Genomic DNA, 21355 nt, shown 5'->3' with positions numbered 1-21355 from the left:
ATTCAAGACCCGCCTGGACACCTTCCTGTGTGATCTCATTTAGGTTCCTGCTCCGGCAGGGGGATTGGACTAGATGATCTTTCGAGGTCCCTTCCAATCCCCAACATTCTGTGTGCTTCTGTGATCTCCTTGCTGGGTCCATTCCTACAGCTTAGGAACATGCAGGAATCCCCCCCCCGAGCAGGAGAATTAAAGAGTTTTCTGAAATACTTCACAGTTTTAGATATTCAGTAACATGACAGACCTCCTATTAAGCAACTTAAGAATATTTAGTCACACAGAGAGAACAGGGAAATTATTTACTTCCCCTGGCGAAGGGAGCGGGCGCTGTAGCTGTCTGTGTGATGTGGAACAGAAATACAGGTGCTGCAGCCACAAACAGGAAAGGAGACTGCGTGCACAGGACTGCACTGCTTGGGATGCTGCTCTGTCTGCCATGGTCAGCTAGACAGACACACAACCACATTAACAGTTACTTTATTAAAGAGGGAGAACAAAATGGGAAACGTTTAAAACACATTACTACTGTGATGATATTGATAATTTGACAGTCTGTCAATCCATTGCTAGCAAACACCAAAAAAAAGGTCTGTGTTGCTCACTTTGTCTCCACCTTGCCACAGTTTGACACATGCAAGAAAATGTGTCTAAAGCCCTTTTGCAGAGGATTCCAAAAGCAGAAAATTATTCTCTTAGTTTTTCTCTTTCCTTTTCTTTCTTCTTTCTTTTTATTTTTCCTTTTCTTTTCTTTCTTTTTCTTGTTTTCTTATTATTCTTTCTTTCTTTCTTTCTTTCTTTCTTTCTTTCTTTCTTTCTCTCTCTTTCTCTCTTTCTCTCTTTCTCTCTTTCTCTCTTTCTCTCTTTCTCTCTTTCTCTCTTTCTCTCTTTCTCTCTTTCTCTCTTTCTCTCTTTCTCTCTTTCTCTCTTTTTTCTGTCTCTCTTTCTTTCTTTCTGTCTATTTTGTATTCTATAAGCCTGAATCTACAGATCAGGTTTAGCCTGAAGCAGCCTTTTTTAAATGTAAGCAGTATGACAGTCAATTCAACTTAATGGGAATTTACACAATTTAAGAGACCACCCCTTTTTGTTCTGTATGCTAAGATTCAGCATGGCCATGTTTTTATCCATCAGTGAACAACAAAATCTCACAAGATCCTTTCCCCCTTCTTTATGTCATTATAATGTAGAGGCAAACCTACTGGGAGACCCCAATCCTGCCCCTCTTCACACACACGCCCCTCACACCTAGAACAGCTTTACATGACAAGCCATCTGCCTCTCTCTCCAGTAAAAAGTCACGTTTCACAACCTACCACTCAGATCAGCGAATGAGCAGCACATCAGCAGATTAGCTGCCTGCCCAAAGCTACGAAACAGCAAAACATTTCCCACAGCAGCCGATGGGCGTTAGATCCCATTTTACTACTGAACTCAGTAGCATCAAGCAGACAGAAAAGCACCAGGGAAACATCCATGTTGAAAGCACACATCCACACAGATGCACACTCAGACCCTGACAAAACCATACAGATGGGTATCAGTGGAATAATGCACGTAGTCACGCAGACTGAGTTGTTTCTGGCCAGCACTCTTTGTGCTGATTGACTAGAGGGGATTAGAAAGGACTCAGCCCAAAAACGCAGTTCCTAATGCTCCTGCAGCTATTGCATAATGGAGCCCAATTCCTGTCCCAACCACTGACCCTCAACTTACTCAAGACAAGTTTAATGCTGTCAGGTTGTATAATGGAAACATATACTTCCCAGTGAAGAGAAATCTAGGGGGGGTCCACCAGCTTCCCTAGGTCTGGGTTATTTGATTATTTGGGTTCTCTGATGGGCAGCAATGGGAAAGAAATTAAAGAAGTGTTACCAAGAAGGAAACCGAGTCATTATTCTCCAAATATTTCTTCCAGGAGCTACCAGAAGCTGAAGCCTTCTGGGGTTGATAAATAGATCTACACCTGCTATTAACACACCCACTAAAGAAAGGAACCCTAAACCAAGGGAAAACAAATACATCCCAAAAGTAAACTAAAAATCAGTGAAACTGCAGACCCCAGTTAAACTAAATGCACCTTAAGTCACATACAACTAAAAAAGCAAGAGGAAAACACTGCAACCAAAAAGTCCACGATTAAATGGATGTGCCTCAAAAGCATGCAGAAAATATACAAACACTTTGAAATAGGCACTGCATTAAAAGCTACATGTCAAAATAACATAAAGGGCCACACAGGAATTCCAGGTGCACAGGGAATAGCTGAAGTAACTCCTTTGGGATCTGTCACTCCAGATACGTACAGGTGTACGACAAATGAGGACAGAGCCCCATCAAGTCAGGTGAAACCAAATGCCCTCCAACATTTGACTGAAATCTGGAAATCCTGTGCCTAGCAAACTGCAAAGAGCTTTAGGGAACTTGGCTGGGTCCAGCATCCCCCCTCCCCTCCATCAACAAAAATTATTATTTGCAAAGGCTGCAATTGCTCATTATTTTCTGTTTTCCTACACACACTCACTAACTCGTTAGCAATGTTTCCGAGCAGCCAGGCTGGGAGAACGGAAGAAGGGACGGGAACGAGACAACCAGGAGATGCTGCTGCCAGGGCCCCTTTGTTGAGCATCCCTGAGTACCACTCGCCTTTTACCTGGGGATGCAGTCGCCATGGCAACGGGCGGGTGTTCCCTGGCGGATCCAAAAGCCAGCTGCTCCCGCTGCTGAGCCCCATCTCCATCCCGCAGCGGAGCCCCAGTTGCATACTGGTCCGTCCCGTCTGCAGCCCAGTGTATCCCAGTGCCTGCCAGCAGCAGGTCCTGGGGGTCCGGCGGGGCTGACATGCTGCCTACAAGGCGGCCGCTGGTCTCCGGCTCTCAGGCTGCAGCAGGAGCCACCGGAAAAGCTGCGGTGGCCACTGAGGGCTGGATGGTGCTGCGGCCGCGCTGGAGTCTGGCCGGCTGCGGGGACTCGGAGCCGCTGCTGCTGCTGCTGTTGCTGTATCTCCACTAGCGCTTATTACGCAGGTGGAAATGGCTTGTTTAGTTGGAGCCTTCCAGCCCTTGCGTCACCCTGTGGCTGGCATATCACAGGGCAGGAATCTGCCAGCCTGGCTGCTGCTCTCCCCAGTTTAACTGCTTCAGCAGGGTAGGCATCGGCCTGTGTGTATAAGGGAAGAAATTCCCCCTTCCAGGCAGGCACACTCCTCCCTCTCCTCTCCTGCAGTCCCTGACACAGCGAGCATCCCCCTCCTCTGCATCCCCTCCTCTCTAGAGCATCCCACAGAGCGCTGCAGCCAGACACAGCAACGCTCCCGCCGAGGGAACGCGGCTGGTTCCTCCTGCACCTCCAGCCTTGGCGGAGAGGTACAGGCAGACTACGGCCCATCCTCAGAGCTCCCCGTTCCCCCTTCTCTCTGCCAGCCCCCAAACCCAGTGGAAGAAGCCACACTCTACTCCTCAGCACCTGGGTTTGTTTACCCAGTTGGCTCCTTTCTGTTTGCAGCCATGCCGGGGAGATGATCACAGCTTATTGCATCTAAATGACACTTGTCAGAATAAACTCACAGCAGGTGTCTGTGTGCCTTTTTTTTTTCCCCTTTCCTTTTTTTTTGGTGTGCCATTGTATTTGGCTTGCTTACAGAGACTCTGTGAACTCTCAGGGATCCTTGCTGTTAGTGAGAGCAGCATCAGATATAGTAAAGGTGAAAGTCCAGGGCAGGATCTGTGACACTTCCCGGGTGCACTGGGAACCAGAATCCTTGCCACCCTTTCACAGATGAGGAAACACGAGTCAGGTAAATGCTATGCGACCGTTCCTGCATTGCATGGATCTCTGGCACTAACAGGTCAAAGTAAGGAATTTACTGTCTTGCAGAAGGACCTCTTTCTTGTGATGTCACAAGTCAAGCTACAAAGTGGCGAGCAATTGCCCCAGCCAGAAGACTTCACTCACATCTGTCTCTTTACCTGTTGTAGCAATGGATTTCCAGCTGTGATCTTTATGTTACAGCATCCCTCAGCATGCTTCAGTCCCTCTCCAGCTCCAGCATGCTTATGCTTGAGTTTGAAAACTTAACACATTTATACTCTCTCCAGGCAAGAGGGGAGGAAATCTAGGGTAAGCCCACAATACAAGATGAAGAGCCTCAGAAGTAGCCTTCAGCATTTCCATTTGTGTTATCTTCCCAGGGAACTGACACCCTTATCCTCACTCCAGACCAGGATCTATTTCTTGGAGTTGTTCTGCTGCTGCCTGAGTCCATGATGTTCAGTCCCAGCTCCCCATGGCTCTTCAAAGATGGGCTCCTCAGCACAGTGGGGTGGACCAGGGACAGGGGTGTCTTTTGGAGGTCTGCAGCCAAAGACGCCAGTGTGAGCAACATGCACAAGATCAGCCAAATCAAACTGGAAGTGAAGTGACTACTGTGAATTCAGAGAAACTCTGCTATCTCAAGCTCTAAGTAATAAGAGTGATTCTAAAGAATCCATGTCTAAGGTCCCATGGTCTCTTGAAGTGCTGCCTTGCCCTGATAGCCACGCTTGGAAACTCATGGTACAGGCTGGTGAGTTAGTACTTGAGGCAAATCTCAACAGACCGTGTGGACTTAACCATCAATAACTTCTTTCTTGTTTTGAGCTCCCTAGTGTGACTAATTATTGAAAAACAATTACTTCAAACCCACTTTCCCTTTACTATGTTGTGCCCTATTTCAAGATCAACATTATTATACTTTCAGAGCAACATATGCTTTAACATAGCATGCAAGACCATCTGGGCTAGAACAAGAAAACTACTCCAAACTACTTGGCTGAAATATGGCTATCCAGAGGGTAAAGACTACCAGGGAATGCCCTGTTGAGCCACTGCTTTGTTAAGACAATTACAGAGGTAAGTGTCACACAACATAGTCTATCAAATTCAGGTTTACTTATGAGTTACTTCCAGGCACCCCATACTTCAAAGACACCTGAGATGATAGACAGAAAATGTGTCTGTGATATCAGCTTCAAGTTTTTTGACTGAGAAAAAAGCTGCTTGAGCCATGCAGCTCTGCTGAATCCCTCGTTGTGAACACTGATTCTCCTGTAACTCACACATAAAGCATTTATTAAGTAAGCATTATTTAACATCTTCATGGTGAAAATATGTTCTCCGGTGTGTTCAAGCTGCCTTATATGCAGAGGCTTATTGGATTTTCTTTATTTGTTTATATCAAGATAGGATAGGTTTTGCTGCAGTCCAGCAGCATATGATTTTAGTCATTGTGTTTGTATTGCCAAAGCCCACACCTTGAGCTCACCTCATGAGCAACGGAGATAAATTTACCTAATTAGTACTTCCCCCTTTGACATATACCACGTCTCATGCACAGTATATTGTCTGATTATGATTCTGGCAAGATTCTGGTGACTTCAAAGTTACTATTAATAATGTTAATGATATACACAATGTTTTCAAAAATGTGTCTTCCCATATTGCTTAATACATGCCCTTGTTCAGACTCTCTGGTTTTCTTTCTTATCCATCACTCTCTGGGGCAGCCCTATGATATTTTCTGTGTGGGTCGATAATGGACTGCACGGCTTAGGAGAAGGCCTGTAAGAGCACCAAGCCCCTGACAGCTTTGCTGTGTGAGCAATATGCAATCACAAAGGTCTTCTGATAGTGTAATATCATCAGAATGTGTGCACACACACTAGGAATGATTCATTTCTACAGACCAAAAAGGTCATCATGATCTGAGGGCTGCTGGCATGAACACAGACAGTGTTACTGTAGTAAAAGACTTAGAGGAAAGTGTGGACTGTGTGATCTGCTTATTGAAGAGAAACGCAGACAAGCAGGAACAAGTACATAAATAAAGCAAAAAAGTGGGGTTTGCTCCAGGGATCCCAATTGTGGTGCAGCCCAGGGTTTTATTTCACCAGCTCCTGTACAGGCCCCAGGTGACCTGGAACAGTCTCATGCAATACAATCAGCCCTGCACAGTATCGTGTAGGAAACTAGAGGTCCAATTTCAAACCCTGGATACAAATCCTGGGCTCCCACTGACTGTTACAGGTGTGGTAAATACATTTCTGATAGCAAAGCTTTGGTTTGACAGGATGAATGAAAAAAAAATAAAAATCAACAGAAACAACAGGACAGATGATACTCAGAAAGCTTGATTGATCCATTTTGCAAGCTTGTACAGAAAACTCATAACTTGGCACAACCTGGGCTGTTGTGCATAAGGTTATGTCACTAGAGATTTTACTGGTTCTTTTAAGATCCCCACAGGAAGACCAGGCTGGATGAAGATTTAATCAAATGTGTGCTTAAGAGAGGTGTGAGTTTAAGTAATACTCAGCACAAAGACACAAAGATGATTTCTTTCTGTTTTCAACAAATTCTCAAAAGCTCCTGGTAGTTTGTATTTTATTGTGTTGAAAAATGACTTGTGAAGGGCTCATCTATCTCTGCTCGTTGGTATTTAATTCTCTTGCTCTTCCCTTTGGACATTATAAGTCTTTGAATGTATGAAGTCTGAAAACATATCCACACAAATTGCTTCTCTTTCCATTATAGCCCTTTGTGTTCTAGGGCTGATGTATGCAGCTGGGCCAAAGTGACTTTGAACCTCGAGGGGATTTTTGGTCTCAGATGTAACATTACCAACGAAGAGCATAGGACCTGGCAGGGTATATTAACTGATTCAGCAATAGAAAAAAAAAATCATTTCTCTTCCTTGAGGATTTATTCTTGAGGTTTTAGAATAAATGAATTGCAATAGCAAAAAGCAAAGCAAAAAAAAAAAGAAAAGAGGCTTTTGATATAACTGGGGAAACAAAGATAACTAAAGCAACCTGCCCCTACCCCACAGCAAAGACTCCAGCACTGTGGCAGTTATGGTCTGGTTTTCAATTCACCACATCTGCACTGCAGACAGCCTGGTTTCCACGTGTGTCTCACACCCTTTCCCCCAAACAAGCAAACCTTTGGGAGTGTATGACAGGACTGGCCTGGCCAGCATGCATTCATTTCCTTCCACAGCATGCGATCAGATCTCACGTAGATGCAGACAGGCAGAAACCCCAGCAGCCATGCTGTGGGGTAAATCAGGCACACGCCTGCCCTACAAGGCACAGAGAGATATCGTGAGTCCCAAGGCAAGGACAGATTCCTGGTAAGAATAACAACCTCCTCAGCAAGCCAAACTACTCAAAACTGTTACTACAGGGAGGCAAATGGCCTGAGAGAATAGCTGACCCATGGTGGTGGCACTCCCCACAGCAAAGGCCATCTGTCACCTTTCAGTTCGCCAAGCAGCTCTTGCACACTGGTCCTTCTGAAGGAGACCCTTGGACCTTGGGTCTTCATACCTTCTCCCTCTTCATCTCCACAAGATCTGGTAATGAGGGGGCAGGGCCAGACAGCCTCTCCAAGGTCCTTTTCATCTACTTTTCCCACTGCTACAACTGCCAAGGCCAATGTTTCAGACTTATCTGGAAATAGGTACCACAACCTCCTGCAGAGCTTCAGGGCATCATCCACCTCCCTGCTTCCCCCACAGAACTCCTGGGACTGGCCACACAGGCTCCTATCCCAGCACTGCTTTGTTACCTGGAGTAAGTTTCTGCATCAGTCTGTGGGTCTTAGATCCAATTTTGCTCCTGAAAGCACAAGCATCCCAGTGCCAGGAAAGCAACAGCAAAACTGGTTAAGCCCAGAAAAGACAGCAGTTTAAGTATAATAACAGCCTTCCTGGACAAACAACTGCGTAGGGTGTGCTCTCTTTTGTAATGAACACTGCAGAGATGAGACAGGTACTCTAGTTCAAAACTGCAGCTCTGAAAATGATCTCCTGGAGAGAGCCATCTCTTACCACATGCTGTAAAATGAGGAGATTGGTTCAACTGGGGCCTCCAGTAAGTGCAATTTCAAAAATACTAGAGTCTAAATAGTAGCAATTTTGCTGCATGTTGTGTAATTTAACCTTCCTTCACTTTCAAAGCTCACAGCCACAGTCTTTAGCAAACAGTTCATTGCTCTGAGGTTTGCCTGGTTCTAGCCATACCACAGCAGTATATAAAGTCCCTGTCTGGCCCTTTAATTTCCACATCCTGCGAGAGCTTTCAGCATCTCTAGCCCTCCAGTTGTAATGAAATGTGATTAACGGCGGTGCCTTCCTCGGTAAGCCTGACTGACTGCTCTGTCCTTCATCCCTTCCACATCAACAGCTGCTCTAGGAGCAGTGAGGATTACCTCTGCTTCTCTGAAAAGGGAGCTTTACAAGGAAATACAGTGACAGGAGCTCAAACAGCAAAACTGTTAACCATGTGAGCAAGCAAAGCCATGGGATGTGTGTGTATCAGTGTCAGAGAGGAGAAAACCCACCGGGCCTCTGATGAACACAGCCTGTTTCCCCCTTCTGCCCAGCTTAAACCTCTTTGTAGAGAAGGAGAGCTGAGCAGAGTAGACAGGTGAGTAAGTGGGATCTGTGCATATGCAAGATACATCCAGTAGTGGCCTAGATTCAGCAGTGCTCAGTAGCTGAACTGCCATCCAAGTGCTATGTCTTAAAGGCTCTGCAGTCACCTCTAGAATATATGTGTATTGAGATGACTCCCTGTCCTGGAGGACTCTGGACCAGGAGTCAGTATCTGAATCCATTATCTTAGCTGGTGATATTATTTGCAAGTACATACTCCACACAGCAGCAGGATCTCTGTGTGCTATTGCAAGTGTTGTTCACGAGCATCTTCAGAAGAGTAATCTTTTTCTCTTTTTACAGTGTTCATCCTGGGAGCCTAGCCCAGAGTTATTAAAAGAAGAAGCATTAGAATTTGTCCTGTCAGAGATTCCCAGCTGCATGGAACAGGATTTCCTTCTTCAAGCCCTGGCAGAGCAGTTTCAGAGGCCAGTCATCACAGAGAAAAATGTTCAGACTGACACCACTGGGTCTAGTACTATTTAATTTCACTATTAATGATCCAGCTGAAAAGAAAGTATCAAACAAGACATTTTATGTCAGCTCTGAACAGACCATACAGTGGCCAGAAGTTTATATGGGCAATGGTGTTGATATCGGTAAGACAGCAAATGTAAACCAAAGATAACTACAATTAAAATATCCACAGATTTGATATAGGGAGAAGCTGAAGTAAGTGAGAGAAAAGTCTAACCAGAATTGCTTCCATCATAGGATAGTTCAGTTGGTACCCAAAATGTACAACCAGCTGCTAGAGAAGCAGTTTTCTTTATGAATTCTCATTCCCTTGCATTACATCAGAAGGTATTTGTGCACAGAGTGCTCTGTGCACTTACCCAGCTCTGCAGCAAGTCCATTAGAGGTTAGCATTTGAGCCCTGAATTATGCTGATACAGTGCATGCATTTATCAGACTCTGAGTGTTGATTATGTACCGTTTGCACATCTCCGGACACTCAGAGATGCCAAAGATTGCAGCTTGTATGCTGGAGGAAACATAAATGGCCTGATATGCTTTCATTTAGGATTTGGCATGGCACAGAGATGGAGGTAAGACCTGTAATCACTTCTAAAACACACAAGAGATTACACATTTTAGTGTAACTGAGAGGCACATCCACCATCCCTAAGACCCAGAACTGCTGCAATATGCAAATATTGACAGAACTGCAGTGAAAGGGAACACATTCTCGATAGACACGATGCTTCATGCCCAGAGATGCCTTTAAGCAATTGTTACCTGGAGGTAATCAGCAATGCTCCTAACAGTTGCTATGAGGATATCTATGTGTATGCCATTGGTTCATCTAAAGATACAGTGCTAACAGGTAACCTGAGAGATCAAGTTTAATGTAAGAGGTCTGAGGACCAATAAGTCTACATATGATAAAAATGAACATTGCAATAGCTGCTTCAGTGTGACCTTGAGAGTTGGGACTTATATTCCCCTAATGAGCAACATACTTGTCTTTTCTTCCATTTTTTATAGCACAGACCCAATTTTCTTTCTTTGTATACAAATGAGAACCAGGAACATCTTTACAGCAGCCACTGGGGCCAATCCATAAATCAAAATCAGGCTCAGAACTTCCCAGTTCTGATTATTCATTGAAAAATTTCTTGTGAGAAGAAGTTATTTGAGCATTGCCTGTTCATTAGCTGGCTCACACTCAGTCAGCCCTGAGCACAGCTACTTTATCTCAAAATAAGGCAGCAAATGACAGATGTGTCTAGTTGCCCTTTTGAGCTGGCTCTACCTGCCCAGAGGTGAGGTGTTATAATGCTGACTATAACCCTTTGCCAGGCAGTGCCCACACACCTCATTTCTGATATGAGAACTGCAATGTTCTGTGGTGCAAAGTTAAACACAATTCTGAGCTTTTTGGGTGCTAGAGACCCAGAGATGGCTGAGTCAGGCAGGGATTGCGTTTTGTCAGTGTGAAGCCAAGATAGAGTTGTTCTGAGACCTTTTTAATCTATTTTTTATTAAATTCCTTGCGATTAAACTTCAGTTAACAGAAGTGCTGTAGAACCAGGCTCTATTTTATATTTGTAATTAGTCCGTTTGACTTCAAAGAAGCTGGTTTTGTATAATATTTGCAGGGTTGGGATTTGTTTTTGCATTTAATTGATAGATCATTTAGCACTTATCAGCCTTTCAAAGGAACCATTATTGCTTTACATTTCAAAATCACTTTGTAGTGCATCCCTTATATCATATTATTCAAACTGGAGAGAACAACCTGCAAATTCTTACCAGCTCTGCTCATCTGTGGCTTTATTTTGTGAATTAAATGTTTGCAATGAACACACATCTACATTCTCCAAACTCTAACTGATGTCAGTGCTGAAAAGGCAAAACCAGGCAGGATTAATCCCTATCCCTGACAGAAATAACCCCTAAAATCATCATTTTTATTCTCTGCATTTTGCAGTGGAGTGGGTAGATAAATAAATAACTCTGTTTAATTGTTTTTATAACTTGTGGCATGTTCTCTTCTTAATGGAACTTAGCTTTTGTAAAAACCAAAACATTTTTGATTTTTAGGAAACAGGGCTGTGCTGGTTTCCCCATGAACAGCCCCACTGCATCATTAATCTGCCCAAAAAGTGAAATCAGATCCAGGGCCCTCTGCTGGATTGTGAAGAAAATGTTACCTTCCTCAAAATGCTGAGATGAATCACTCACTGCCTTGGAAAGTTCATGGTGTGCATCAACATACAACTTTGTCCATCAACATTATGTTTATGAAAATAGAATTAGAGGTTATGACTCATCTCAGTGAAAATAAAGTGGGTTTTGCCACTCACAAGCGACATTACAGGGGTGATTTCCCAGAGTAAGGCATAAAGAATCCGTCCTTATCATGCCCAAGAAGGAAAAAACCACCATCCAATTTGTTGTAATTTCCTTATCTGAATTCTTATCAACTCATTACTGCTGAACATAGTAGAGAAATAGATAAGAAAAGAGAAATACAGAAGAGCCAGTGGAAGATGTTGTAAGAGGAAATGAGTTTTTGCCCTTCACACAGTTTGGGGATTTGGGGAGAAAAATTCAAGCAAGTGAAATGAGTTGAATATTTTCTGTGCTTTACACTTGGAAGTCTTATCAACATTTTCTAAGGATTGTCCTGCCTTCAAGTGGTCGAAAGATAGAAATGTTCCCCTAATCCTGTCATCTATCCCAGGCAGTAGGAGCTTTGTGAGCTACAGGACCTGAATCAACAAAGCAAACTGGAGATAGACCCAGGGGAAAAAAGTGAGATAACTGGACTCCCAGGACAGGCATGAAAGAGGCTAACTCCAAATGGAAGGAGGATTGTGGTGCTCATAGAAAGCATTTCAGGTCAGCAGCATCTCTGTTCAGCTGTTAGTAGAACAGGTTTCATAAGATTATTCTGGACAAAATTAACCTGGGAGACACAACTGATTCCTCTGTGTCATATACACAATTTTTGTGACATTTCTAAAGAAGCTTCTGAAAAAGAGGGGGATCTTGGCAATTCTGACTCTCCAGTCAGGGGTGAGAAATCAAAATGAGATGAACACATCATAAATGACCACATGATTCAGTATAGAGTTGAAAACTTAAAGAACGTGAAGAGGCTGCTTGAGGTTTGCCTTGTGGAAGCAGTGAGGAATCATTTATGATTCTGTTTTTTTCTGACTTCTCAGAACTTTCTTAGCATCTGTATTAATCTACTGGCTTAATTGCCTTTGTGTTTATTAATGGTGGATACATGGAGGGTTTTATTTTTATTTTATATAAAACAAGTTTTGAAATAGTTTTGGTTAATATAACTTCTGTGACAGTTGACCGTTTTAAATGACACTACCTCAAAGTAGTGTTTTGGGTTCTGGATTTGCATTTCCATCTCCCAGCTGAAGCAGTTCAGCAAAATCAGTAAGAGATAATTCATTATTCTGAACCTGTATTTTTAGTGGTGAAAGTATTGCCAACAGGGTTTTGTCCAGCTCTGGTATTCTCAGTATTGAAAGTTACATCAAGTGAGTTCATGAAAAAGAAATGTGAGAACTTGAAGTCTTTTTTACTTTAATTATTCAACTATCGGTCTTGGACAGAGCCCAGAATTTCAATGCTTTTAGCAATTTGATTGTATATTAAGAATAAAGGGTAACTGCCTGACATCTGTTGTGTAAGTGGGCATGGTCAGATACTAAATGCCTCCAGTGCATATTTATTTAAGCAAGGAATGCAAATGTCAAGGGGGTAGATTAAAGATCTCTGAGGACAATGAAATTATTTTCTACTGATATGCATGGGAACAAGTCTTAAAATGTAAAGAATCAAAATTTCAAATTAAAATCAGAAAACTAATTCTGAGAGCTTAATTTCCCAAGTATGTCTGCTTTTACTATGGCTTATTATTCCTCATCTCCCTTATGAGGAAAGGCTGAGGGAGCTGGGTCTCTTTAGCTTGGAGAAAAGGAGACTGAAGAGTGACCTTATTAATGTTTATAAATATATAAAGCATGAGTGTCACGAGGATAGAGCTAGACTCTTCTCAGTGACAACCAGTGGTAGGACAAGGGGCAATGGGTGTGAGCTGGAACACACGAGGTTCCGCTTGAACTTGAGAAGAAACTTCTTTACAGTGAGGGTGACGGAGCCCTGGGACAGGCTGCCCAGGGAGGTTGTGGAGTCTCCTTCTCTGGAGACGAATATTCAAGACCCGCCTGGACGCCTTCCTGTGTAATCTCATTTAGGTTCCTGCTCTGGCAGGGGGATTGGACTAGATGGTTTTTCGAGGTCCCTTCCAATCCCTGACATTCTGTGATTCTGTGATTATTTTCCATTAAAATAGACAATCAATTAAGATAGAATTTATATCTCCATCCTCTGTTAAAGATCTGTTCTATGTCACTAAAAAAACCACTGTGAAGCCATTACCTGTTGGTGTAACATGCATTGTGCCTGGTGACACAGTGATCCAGCCTATTATTTCAAAGATGCACTACAGCTGAGCACTAGCGATTGTTCTTGTCCTACTGTATCTTCCACGTTCCAGTCTCCATACCATCACTTTCATCATTGATCTGGAAAACAATGTTCCAGCAGCACTAAACAGAAAACCCACTGCTATGCTTGTCATTCAGATGACAGAAGACCCTCCTGTATGACCCTCCCATATTTTCCAAAAATGAAACATAAGATTAGATGGCAGCTTAATATTAAATATATATATATATATATATCTTCAGAGAGAAGAAATAAGCTGTTTAAAGATAAAACTAAACTCAGAATCCCATTTTGTAGTCTGCTACAAAATTGGCAGGCTACATCTGCCAATCCTTATACCTGAGGTCTGATCTTTTAAATACTGACTTCCATGGCTACTGCCTTAGTTATTCAAACTTTCCTGAAGCCACTCGATCTCAGAATCTGAAATCCTTACCTGACATTTTGAACCATGTAGCTGGAAATGGTGGTCCTGAAGCTCCTTGTGAAATGTATACCTCCCTGTGGGCTTCTCTCTAGGATGCAAACCCTGCTCATACCAACAACACGGAAACCTAACACCACTTGCCTGCAAGTGAAGGCAAGAAGGTAGGAATCCCCAGCCCAACAGCCATGACTTTTGGTCACTGTTTCTTCTTTTTCAGCAATTATTGAAGAGAATCCATTTCCCTGTGTATCGTATCTTTGTCAGTGGGCTCCAAGGTTTGAACCTTCAAGTCCCTGTAACATTACTCATTATGAAAATGGACCAATTAAGATTGCCTTGTTCATTACACTGGCCACTACAGGGCACATCATGAAAGTACCTGGATTACTGTTTTATTCAGTCTTATTTTAGACAACCCAAGTGATGAGTCATCCATGAGTTCTTTTGAGTAAATACTGCCTAACCACTTCACTCTCTGGAAGTTTCTCAAGAAAGTATTTCTTCTACCTCTGCCCTTCAAATATTTATATTCTCAAATCTGCCTTCATCTTATAATATAGAAATGCTTAAAATACCAAAATATAAGAGACTTCCTGGCTTGCCAGATACAGTTCTTTTCTATTTCAGGCAACTATATCATATAAACAGTTCACTGTCATTTTAAAATGAGGTAGAGCATTCTGTCCTTCTTATTTCTACTGGAAAACTGTTCCAAAAATTCACTTCTCTTAGGGCTAGACAAATTCTTGAAATTTCCAGCCTAAATTTATTTATGGCCAGTTTACAGCCATTTGTTCTTGTGCCAACAGTGTACTTTAGCTTAAACAACTTTTCCCCCTCCCTGGTGTTTTCTTTGTTGATGTATTCATAGCTTCCCAAAAGTCACTCTTCATTTTGCTGTAGGTTTTTAAACTTTGTGTAATTTGTTCTGCTTTTTTTATTAACAATCTTCGGAAAGTAGCTGCAGTGTTGTAGACATGCTTTTACTATGGTTATATCAAAAGAGACTTCATGACATAATGCCTCTGAATACACAGATCAAATTGACATTCCCCATTTCCATTTCAATATACCACTGTCATTTCATTTTCCTGTTGCTGTTCACTTAACATCTGCTTTTCTATGTACCCACTAACATTTCTGCCTCCATTGAGAACAGGAATCTGGGGAGGAGGAAGGGCAGAGCAATTCCCAGATGTATCAGTTTACAAGAGAGAGATCATTTTTTTTAAACTAATTTCCAGATTCCATTTCTTGGTTGCTCCTTTTCCCCCCTCAACAGGTGTTTGCATCCTGTTCCAGAGCTGAATCATTTACACATTTTATAATTGTGCCTTTAAGTACTCTTTTAGATGATGGAGATTCATTTATGAAGAGTAGCTCTAATACACATGTTTTCAGCCTAGCTCAACTCACTGTTGTTACTGTCTTCTACCACTGTCATTCCAGGAGCACATCACCAGGAATTAGAACTGTAACTCGACAACTGCCCACGCTTGCCTAGTGGAGTCTTCAAAAACTTTTCCGGGATGCATCAAGGAAAACAAACTCTATGGTTCTATGTTCCCCGTAGCTACTTAAAGGAAAACAAGGAAAATGAACTCTATGGCTCTACGTACCCAAAAGCTACTTAAAAAATCCTCCCCATTTTGCCAGGTGCTGAACATTAACACAGGACATGGGTCAACTGTCCAACACTCCCAGGAGTCAAAAAGAATTGTAAAGTCTGGTCAGCCAGGAGCTATGCTACTGGGAGTCTGAGCTAAACCAATGGCTTGGTTATAAAAACTAAAGACAGATAAAGGGAAATGAGAAAGGAAATAAAGTAATTATAAAGTAAGGATTGATCCATTTATAAGAATCGCTCAGGCCAAAGGATTGCTCAGGATCCTGTCTCTGAGAGGGTCCAGTTGCAGCTGATTAGAGAAAGTGCACACAGAGAGGGAAACCAGGAGTGGAAATCGCTCCCTTTCACAGTGAGTGAAAATCCTTCGCCCTCCTTCCTCAATATATCCTTGCAAATTTCCTGAGATCTTTGCTGAAAGATTTACCAAGTCAGATATTGAAACCACATCCTCTTGTTTAACAACCTTTGATGGAGGTATATCCATAAATTTGTCTAATCACATTTTTAATTCATTTATGCTTTCAGCTTCCAAGACATCCTGCAGCAATGAGTTCCACAATTTAATTACAGGATGAAGAAACACTTCCTTTTGTTTGTTCTGAACCTGCCTGCCTATTTCATAATATGCTTGTATAGTAAGAAATAATGGCTGTTGTTCCCTGTTTACATCTTCATGCCATTTGTGTGGCAAATTTTATATGTTTTTATATATAACTATTTTATCTATATTTACATACATCTGTGATTTACTCATCTGCTTTCCAAGGTGAGCACTTCTATTTAGTCACTCCTCATATGGAAAGTATTGCATACTGCTGGTCATGTAAACTACTCTTCCCTGGGCATTTTATAGCTATATTTTTTAAAAAGCTTGTGAAGGAAGAGCTGGGAAGAAGCCAAATTTCTTGTATGATGTAAGATGTGGGTACACTGGGGATTTGCTGCTGCAGTGCAATGTTTTGTTGTCTCTCCTTCAGCGGTTTCTAACTTTTTGTCTGCTTTTTTCATGGTTCACAAATGTGGAACTGATATTTTCATTGAATTATCCACAATGCCTCTGAGATCTTTTTTCCTGAGATGTGATAGCAAATTTAGAGCTCAGTGGTGCGTATCTGTAGTCACGGCTATTTCTCCTCACGTGCAACAGTTCGCAGTTATCACCATCGAGTTACCTCCACTGTTTCACCATCCAGTTGCTCAAATTTTATGAGGTTCCTTTTGCAGCTCTTTGCAGACAGCTTTTGTTTTTACTAACCTAATTCTGCATCATTTGTCACATCACTGTTCTCCCTGTTTTCCACATCATTTACAAGTACGTCAAGCAGCACATATCCAGCACACTTCACCCCTGCACGTTACTGGGAGGATCCATCCACGGAACACTATGCCTCCTGTGCCCCCTCTCTTCAGCCATCATTTCCCACTCTCCTGCTCTTCAGCTCACTAAGCCTTCCCCCCATTTCCCTCCCTCATGCCCAGCTTGCTAATTCTCCTCACAGCACTAAATCTATCCTCCAGCACTTCACTGCAATAGAGAGAATTTAGCCATTTGTGTCCTCTGATTTTGGAGACTCTGCCCTTTAGGGAGCATGGTGGTATCAGCCTGCTTCAGACCCTGACTTTACAGCAACGGAAATATCTCTCTGGATATGCCATAGCCATTGCTCCTGAGCAGTAAGGAGTGGCATGTCATGGCTGGAGTGCGTACTGTAGAGACATCACGTTGCACAGGCACAGCAAATGGGGAGGAACATCACATGAGCACTGCACCCATGCATTAAGCAGTTCCATGTCTCCTTCTCTGGAGATATTCAAAACCCATCTGGATGCAGTCCTGTGCAACCTGCCCTAGGTGAACCTGCTTTGGCAGAGAGGATGGACTAGGTGATCTCCAGAGGTCCCTTCCAACCCCTACCATTCTGTGATTCTGTGATTCTGCTAAGCTGACCCTCACTGTATTCAGCTTTCTCTGGTGGCACAGTGAGGGACAGAAATCCTTTTGCACAGAAGGCATCACCTGTCAGTCATTCTGTCTAGTAATAATTTGGTCCTGTGGGAGGGTCTGGACAATAGGATTTGCAGCTTTGCAGGCAGGTTCTAACAGCTGAAGAGGCTGTCTGGATTTGTTACAACCATCTTAACAGAATTTTGGCTCAATTCTTCTTTTTCTGGTGAAACAGTGGGCAGAGAGGCAAACAGGATCTAACCCATCTTTTGAATCCAGCTGCAACCCCAGAAGACTAGAGACTAAGAATGGTGTGCAAACTAATGTTAAAAGAAGCTGTTGCTTTCTGCCTGGCTCTCCACCCAACATGGACCTGTGATATCTCCTTTGGTGACTTGAAGTCTAAGAGGCATTAGAAAGAGATAAAAAGAAGAAATTGGTTTTGCCAAGAGTACTGCCAGTGCCAAAACCTCACTGCAGTCAGTGAGCAGCGAATGTTTTAACCAGTGAACCAGAATTTAGGAGTATGTAGCACACTGCTGCTTCCCCGTCCACACATCATTGATTTCTGATTTGGCTCTCACACCATAATCTTATAAATAATCCTTAGGGACACATGTCATGCAAGGCAGATTAATTTTGCCATAACTTTAAGAGGAACAGACTAAGACAGTGTAGACTGTGTTTGATGTTCCTTCTCATAGGATGCATCTGGGTAGAGAAATCAGCATGGCCATTCCCTCCTCTGCAGCAGAAGCAGCAATAGTCTGCATACTCCTGTCCTCTCTGTAACTGATTTGATTGAGGCAGCACTATATTATACTTCCAATACTATGTCTTAAAACAGCAAGCTGAGATTTCTTTGTTTTATTGGAAAGCTGAAGACTTCCACTCACTTGATCAACGCCCAGTTTCACTATAAGATCTCGTACAGGTGTTACCACTCTGCCAGTAACAGTCCAGCCACCTAAATCCCCTTGAATGCAGTTTCGAGAGCTGTCTATTTCAAATACACATTCTATCAAATACAAGGCAGATTTTAGATTCCCTCTTTCCATTACATTTTATAATTCTATTAAAAAAGCAATCAAATCTGCCTGGCAAGAGAGAATCAGTCTAACCTGATGCTAGGTCAATATGCAGAGTTTCATTATCATGAACAAATTTAACATCTTTCTCATTCTTTCCCCTCTATTTTGTTCAGTATTTCCACAGAAATATGAGCTGGTTTTGGAAGAGAAAAGCTGCTGTCTGAGCCTGTCTTTATCACCTCTGTGGCAGCACAGTCTTAGATCTGTCACACTGTGAGAAGCTGTGGGGGTGTTGGGTGGCCTTTTTAATGCATCCTTTGTGGTTGACCAATACCAAAGCCAAGAAATAGTAACAAATTAATTAACCTCTGTCCTCTAATTTTGTGGTCTTGAGGATCAGAGCTTGTCTTCCAAACATGCTCAGACAGTCCTTAAAGCTTTATTGACTACATGCTACCACCATTACAGTACGGTACCATATGCTTTGGCTGCGGCTTTCTTCATTGATGTCACAAGTCAGCAAAAATGTTATTATCCCTTTATCTTTAAATATCTGAGTATTTCTAAAGTCAGACTTGATGAAAAATTTAGTACAAGTTTGGCCCTGAACTAGGATTTCAGCCTCCTTCATGGTTTTCTTAATTGTTTTCAAACATCTTAATTGATCACCGATTGCAACATAAAAACCAGGAAGAAATTACTTTCCAGCATGGTTTTGAATTTTTAAAGTAATTTGTCATGGTAGTAATCCAGTGCATTGGGATGTGAACAGCAGAGTGTTAGGTCTCAATTTCTTCCAGCACAACTAGCTATCATACGTATCTTTTTCCCCCAAAATTTATAGAGATGTGATACAAAATTTATAGAGATGTAATATACTAGCATATATTTCCCAGGAAATTATCTTATCCTCATAGTCAATTTAATCTAACTAGCTAATTTTTCTCTAGATTTCCCTTTTCCTTCCATCCTTGTTTTCCATTAAATATTTTCTGTTTTCTTCGTTCAACAAACTGTAAGCAAAACAATTAGATCTTGGCTATTTCTCTCAGCTCTTCTCCTCTCACAGTGGTTCCCTCCAGACTCCTCCTGTTCTGTTCTCCCTCTGTTTATTGTCTCACAACCGTGACTGTTCTCCACCGCCCTGGTACACTGGTCTTACCCATGACTTTCAACCCTTTGTGCTCCTTTTATCCTCTCTGTCTTTGTAGAATCTATTGTGCTGTGTAATTCCCCAGAGCTGTAGTGAAAGAGGCCTCTCATAATCTAGAGGGTATATACGGGCCATATAAATAAATATTCATTAATTCAAAACAGTTCTCTTCAAGCATTTAAAATATATGAACATAATCCTTGGATTGGAGAAACAGAAACTTGGCCACCTTTGCCTCTGAGAGCACTGAAAACATGAGCCTTATCTAGAAGGCTAATTAGATGCTGTAGTACAAAACTGGTTCATTTAAAAAGCTGCTAATTAGTACATCTTTCCATCTTTTACTCATCCGTTGGAATTAATTTGGTCTGTGGTTCTCAGAACCGAGCAGGAATTCTTCACTTTTTTTTTAATTAATTAACTATAACACAAACAGAGAGCCTTAAGTACTTCTTTGAAAAGTAAAACTGGTTTATAGCTATACAAGTTGATAATTTCTCAGTCTTCCTTTTTCCAAAGTGTAACAATGCTTAGCAGCCTTTAGGAGGTTTCATTAACTTATTCATTCAGAATATTAACTTAGAATATTGATTTTATATTTTTAGTAATTTTGAGTCCTTTATTTTGAGTCCTTTAGACTGTGTTATAACTTTTTCTTTTCTTCCAGTGGGAACCCAGTGACAGCTAAGGATGATTCTTTGTGCGATTATTTCAGAAATGGCTTAATGTTTTGGAAGTCTTTGTTACTTATGTTTTGAAGGTGTTTAGATACATTAACCTGTTCAAAACTATAAATTGGGGGTTTTCTACTCTATCACAATAATAAGTCAAAAGAATATTCATTCCTTTTCTTGCTATCAATCTTCATTTCAGGAATTTGAACAAGAAATTTATTCCTTATGTAATATAAAGGTGTATAAACTTGTACAAATAATTCAGAGGAATGATGGAAGCTCCTGACATAGTCAACTGAGCCTTAGAAACTTCCAGGTTCTTGTTCTCCTACAGCAAAATCTAAAAGGTAATATAATATCAAAGTGCCATTGAACATAACCACTATTTTCTCTTGCACTCACTAACTTTCTTTGCTCATTGAGATTTACATCTGCCATTAGCCTTTGGTTTTGGAATATCCATTACCAGAGGCTTTTAAAAGCAGGTTACAGAAACAGTACACAGGGAAGGTTTGGAAAAAGTCCATTCTGCCTTGGAGCAAAGGGGTCAATTAGGTGACTTCTCAAGGTGCTTGCTAGTCTCGTTTCTGTGATTCAGCCAAAAAAAAAAAAAAAAAAGGATGAAAAAAAGAAATACAAGAGAAAGAAAAATATTTTTTTTAAGATTTCCTTAAGCTGGTTATGTAGGAAGTCCATTACATGCTCAAAACGATGTTTTGATACACAAGTCTTACAGTGTCCTTGTTCTGTGACTTATGTTACCAGATCTCCTCATCAAAAGATACAAATAGCTCAAGGAAGACTTACTGATATCATATCTAGGATGCTTTTCTCATCATATCTCTCAGACTGGGATGATAGGGCTTGCCCTTTTTCATCCATGCAGACAGACCAATTAAGGTACTATTTCATGCTGGAAAGCTGACTGCACTTGTTCCAGTCTAGCAGGTTTTCAATTTCCATTGTGCCTCAGAGACAGAGAGATGTGCTAGTCACCATGGAAAAATGCAAGAAAAGAAAAGCAGGTGAAAACTCCTCATTGCAT

General features: G+C 41.8%; 1 protein-coding gene across 1 annotated transcript in view; it reads right to left on the bottom strand.

Annotated features, from left to right (window-relative positions):
• Positions 1 to 2840, bottom strand: part of LOC104523255 (reticulon-1-like) — a gene marked incomplete at its 3' end in the record, with an annotated part of 70230 nt that extends 67390 nt beyond the window's left edge. The window contains exon 1 of the mRNA XM_010165780.1: positions 2651 to 2840. Coding sequence (XP_010164082.1) covers positions 2651 to 2840 — 190 coding nt within the window. The remainder of the gene's footprint in view (positions 1 to 2650) is intronic.
• Between the last annotated feature and the right edge of the window lie 18515 nt (positions 2841 to 21355).

This window comes from Antrostomus carolinensis, unplaced genomic scaffold (genome assembly GCF_000700745.2).
Source record: "Antrostomus carolinensis isolate BGI_N321 unplaced genomic scaffold, ASM70074v2 scaffold1904, whole genome shotgun sequence".
Lineage (NCBI taxonomy): Eukaryota > Metazoa > Chordata > Aves > Caprimulgiformes > Caprimulgidae > Antrostomus > Antrostomus carolinensis.
This window is presented reverse-complemented; position numbering and strand designations above follow the sequence as displayed.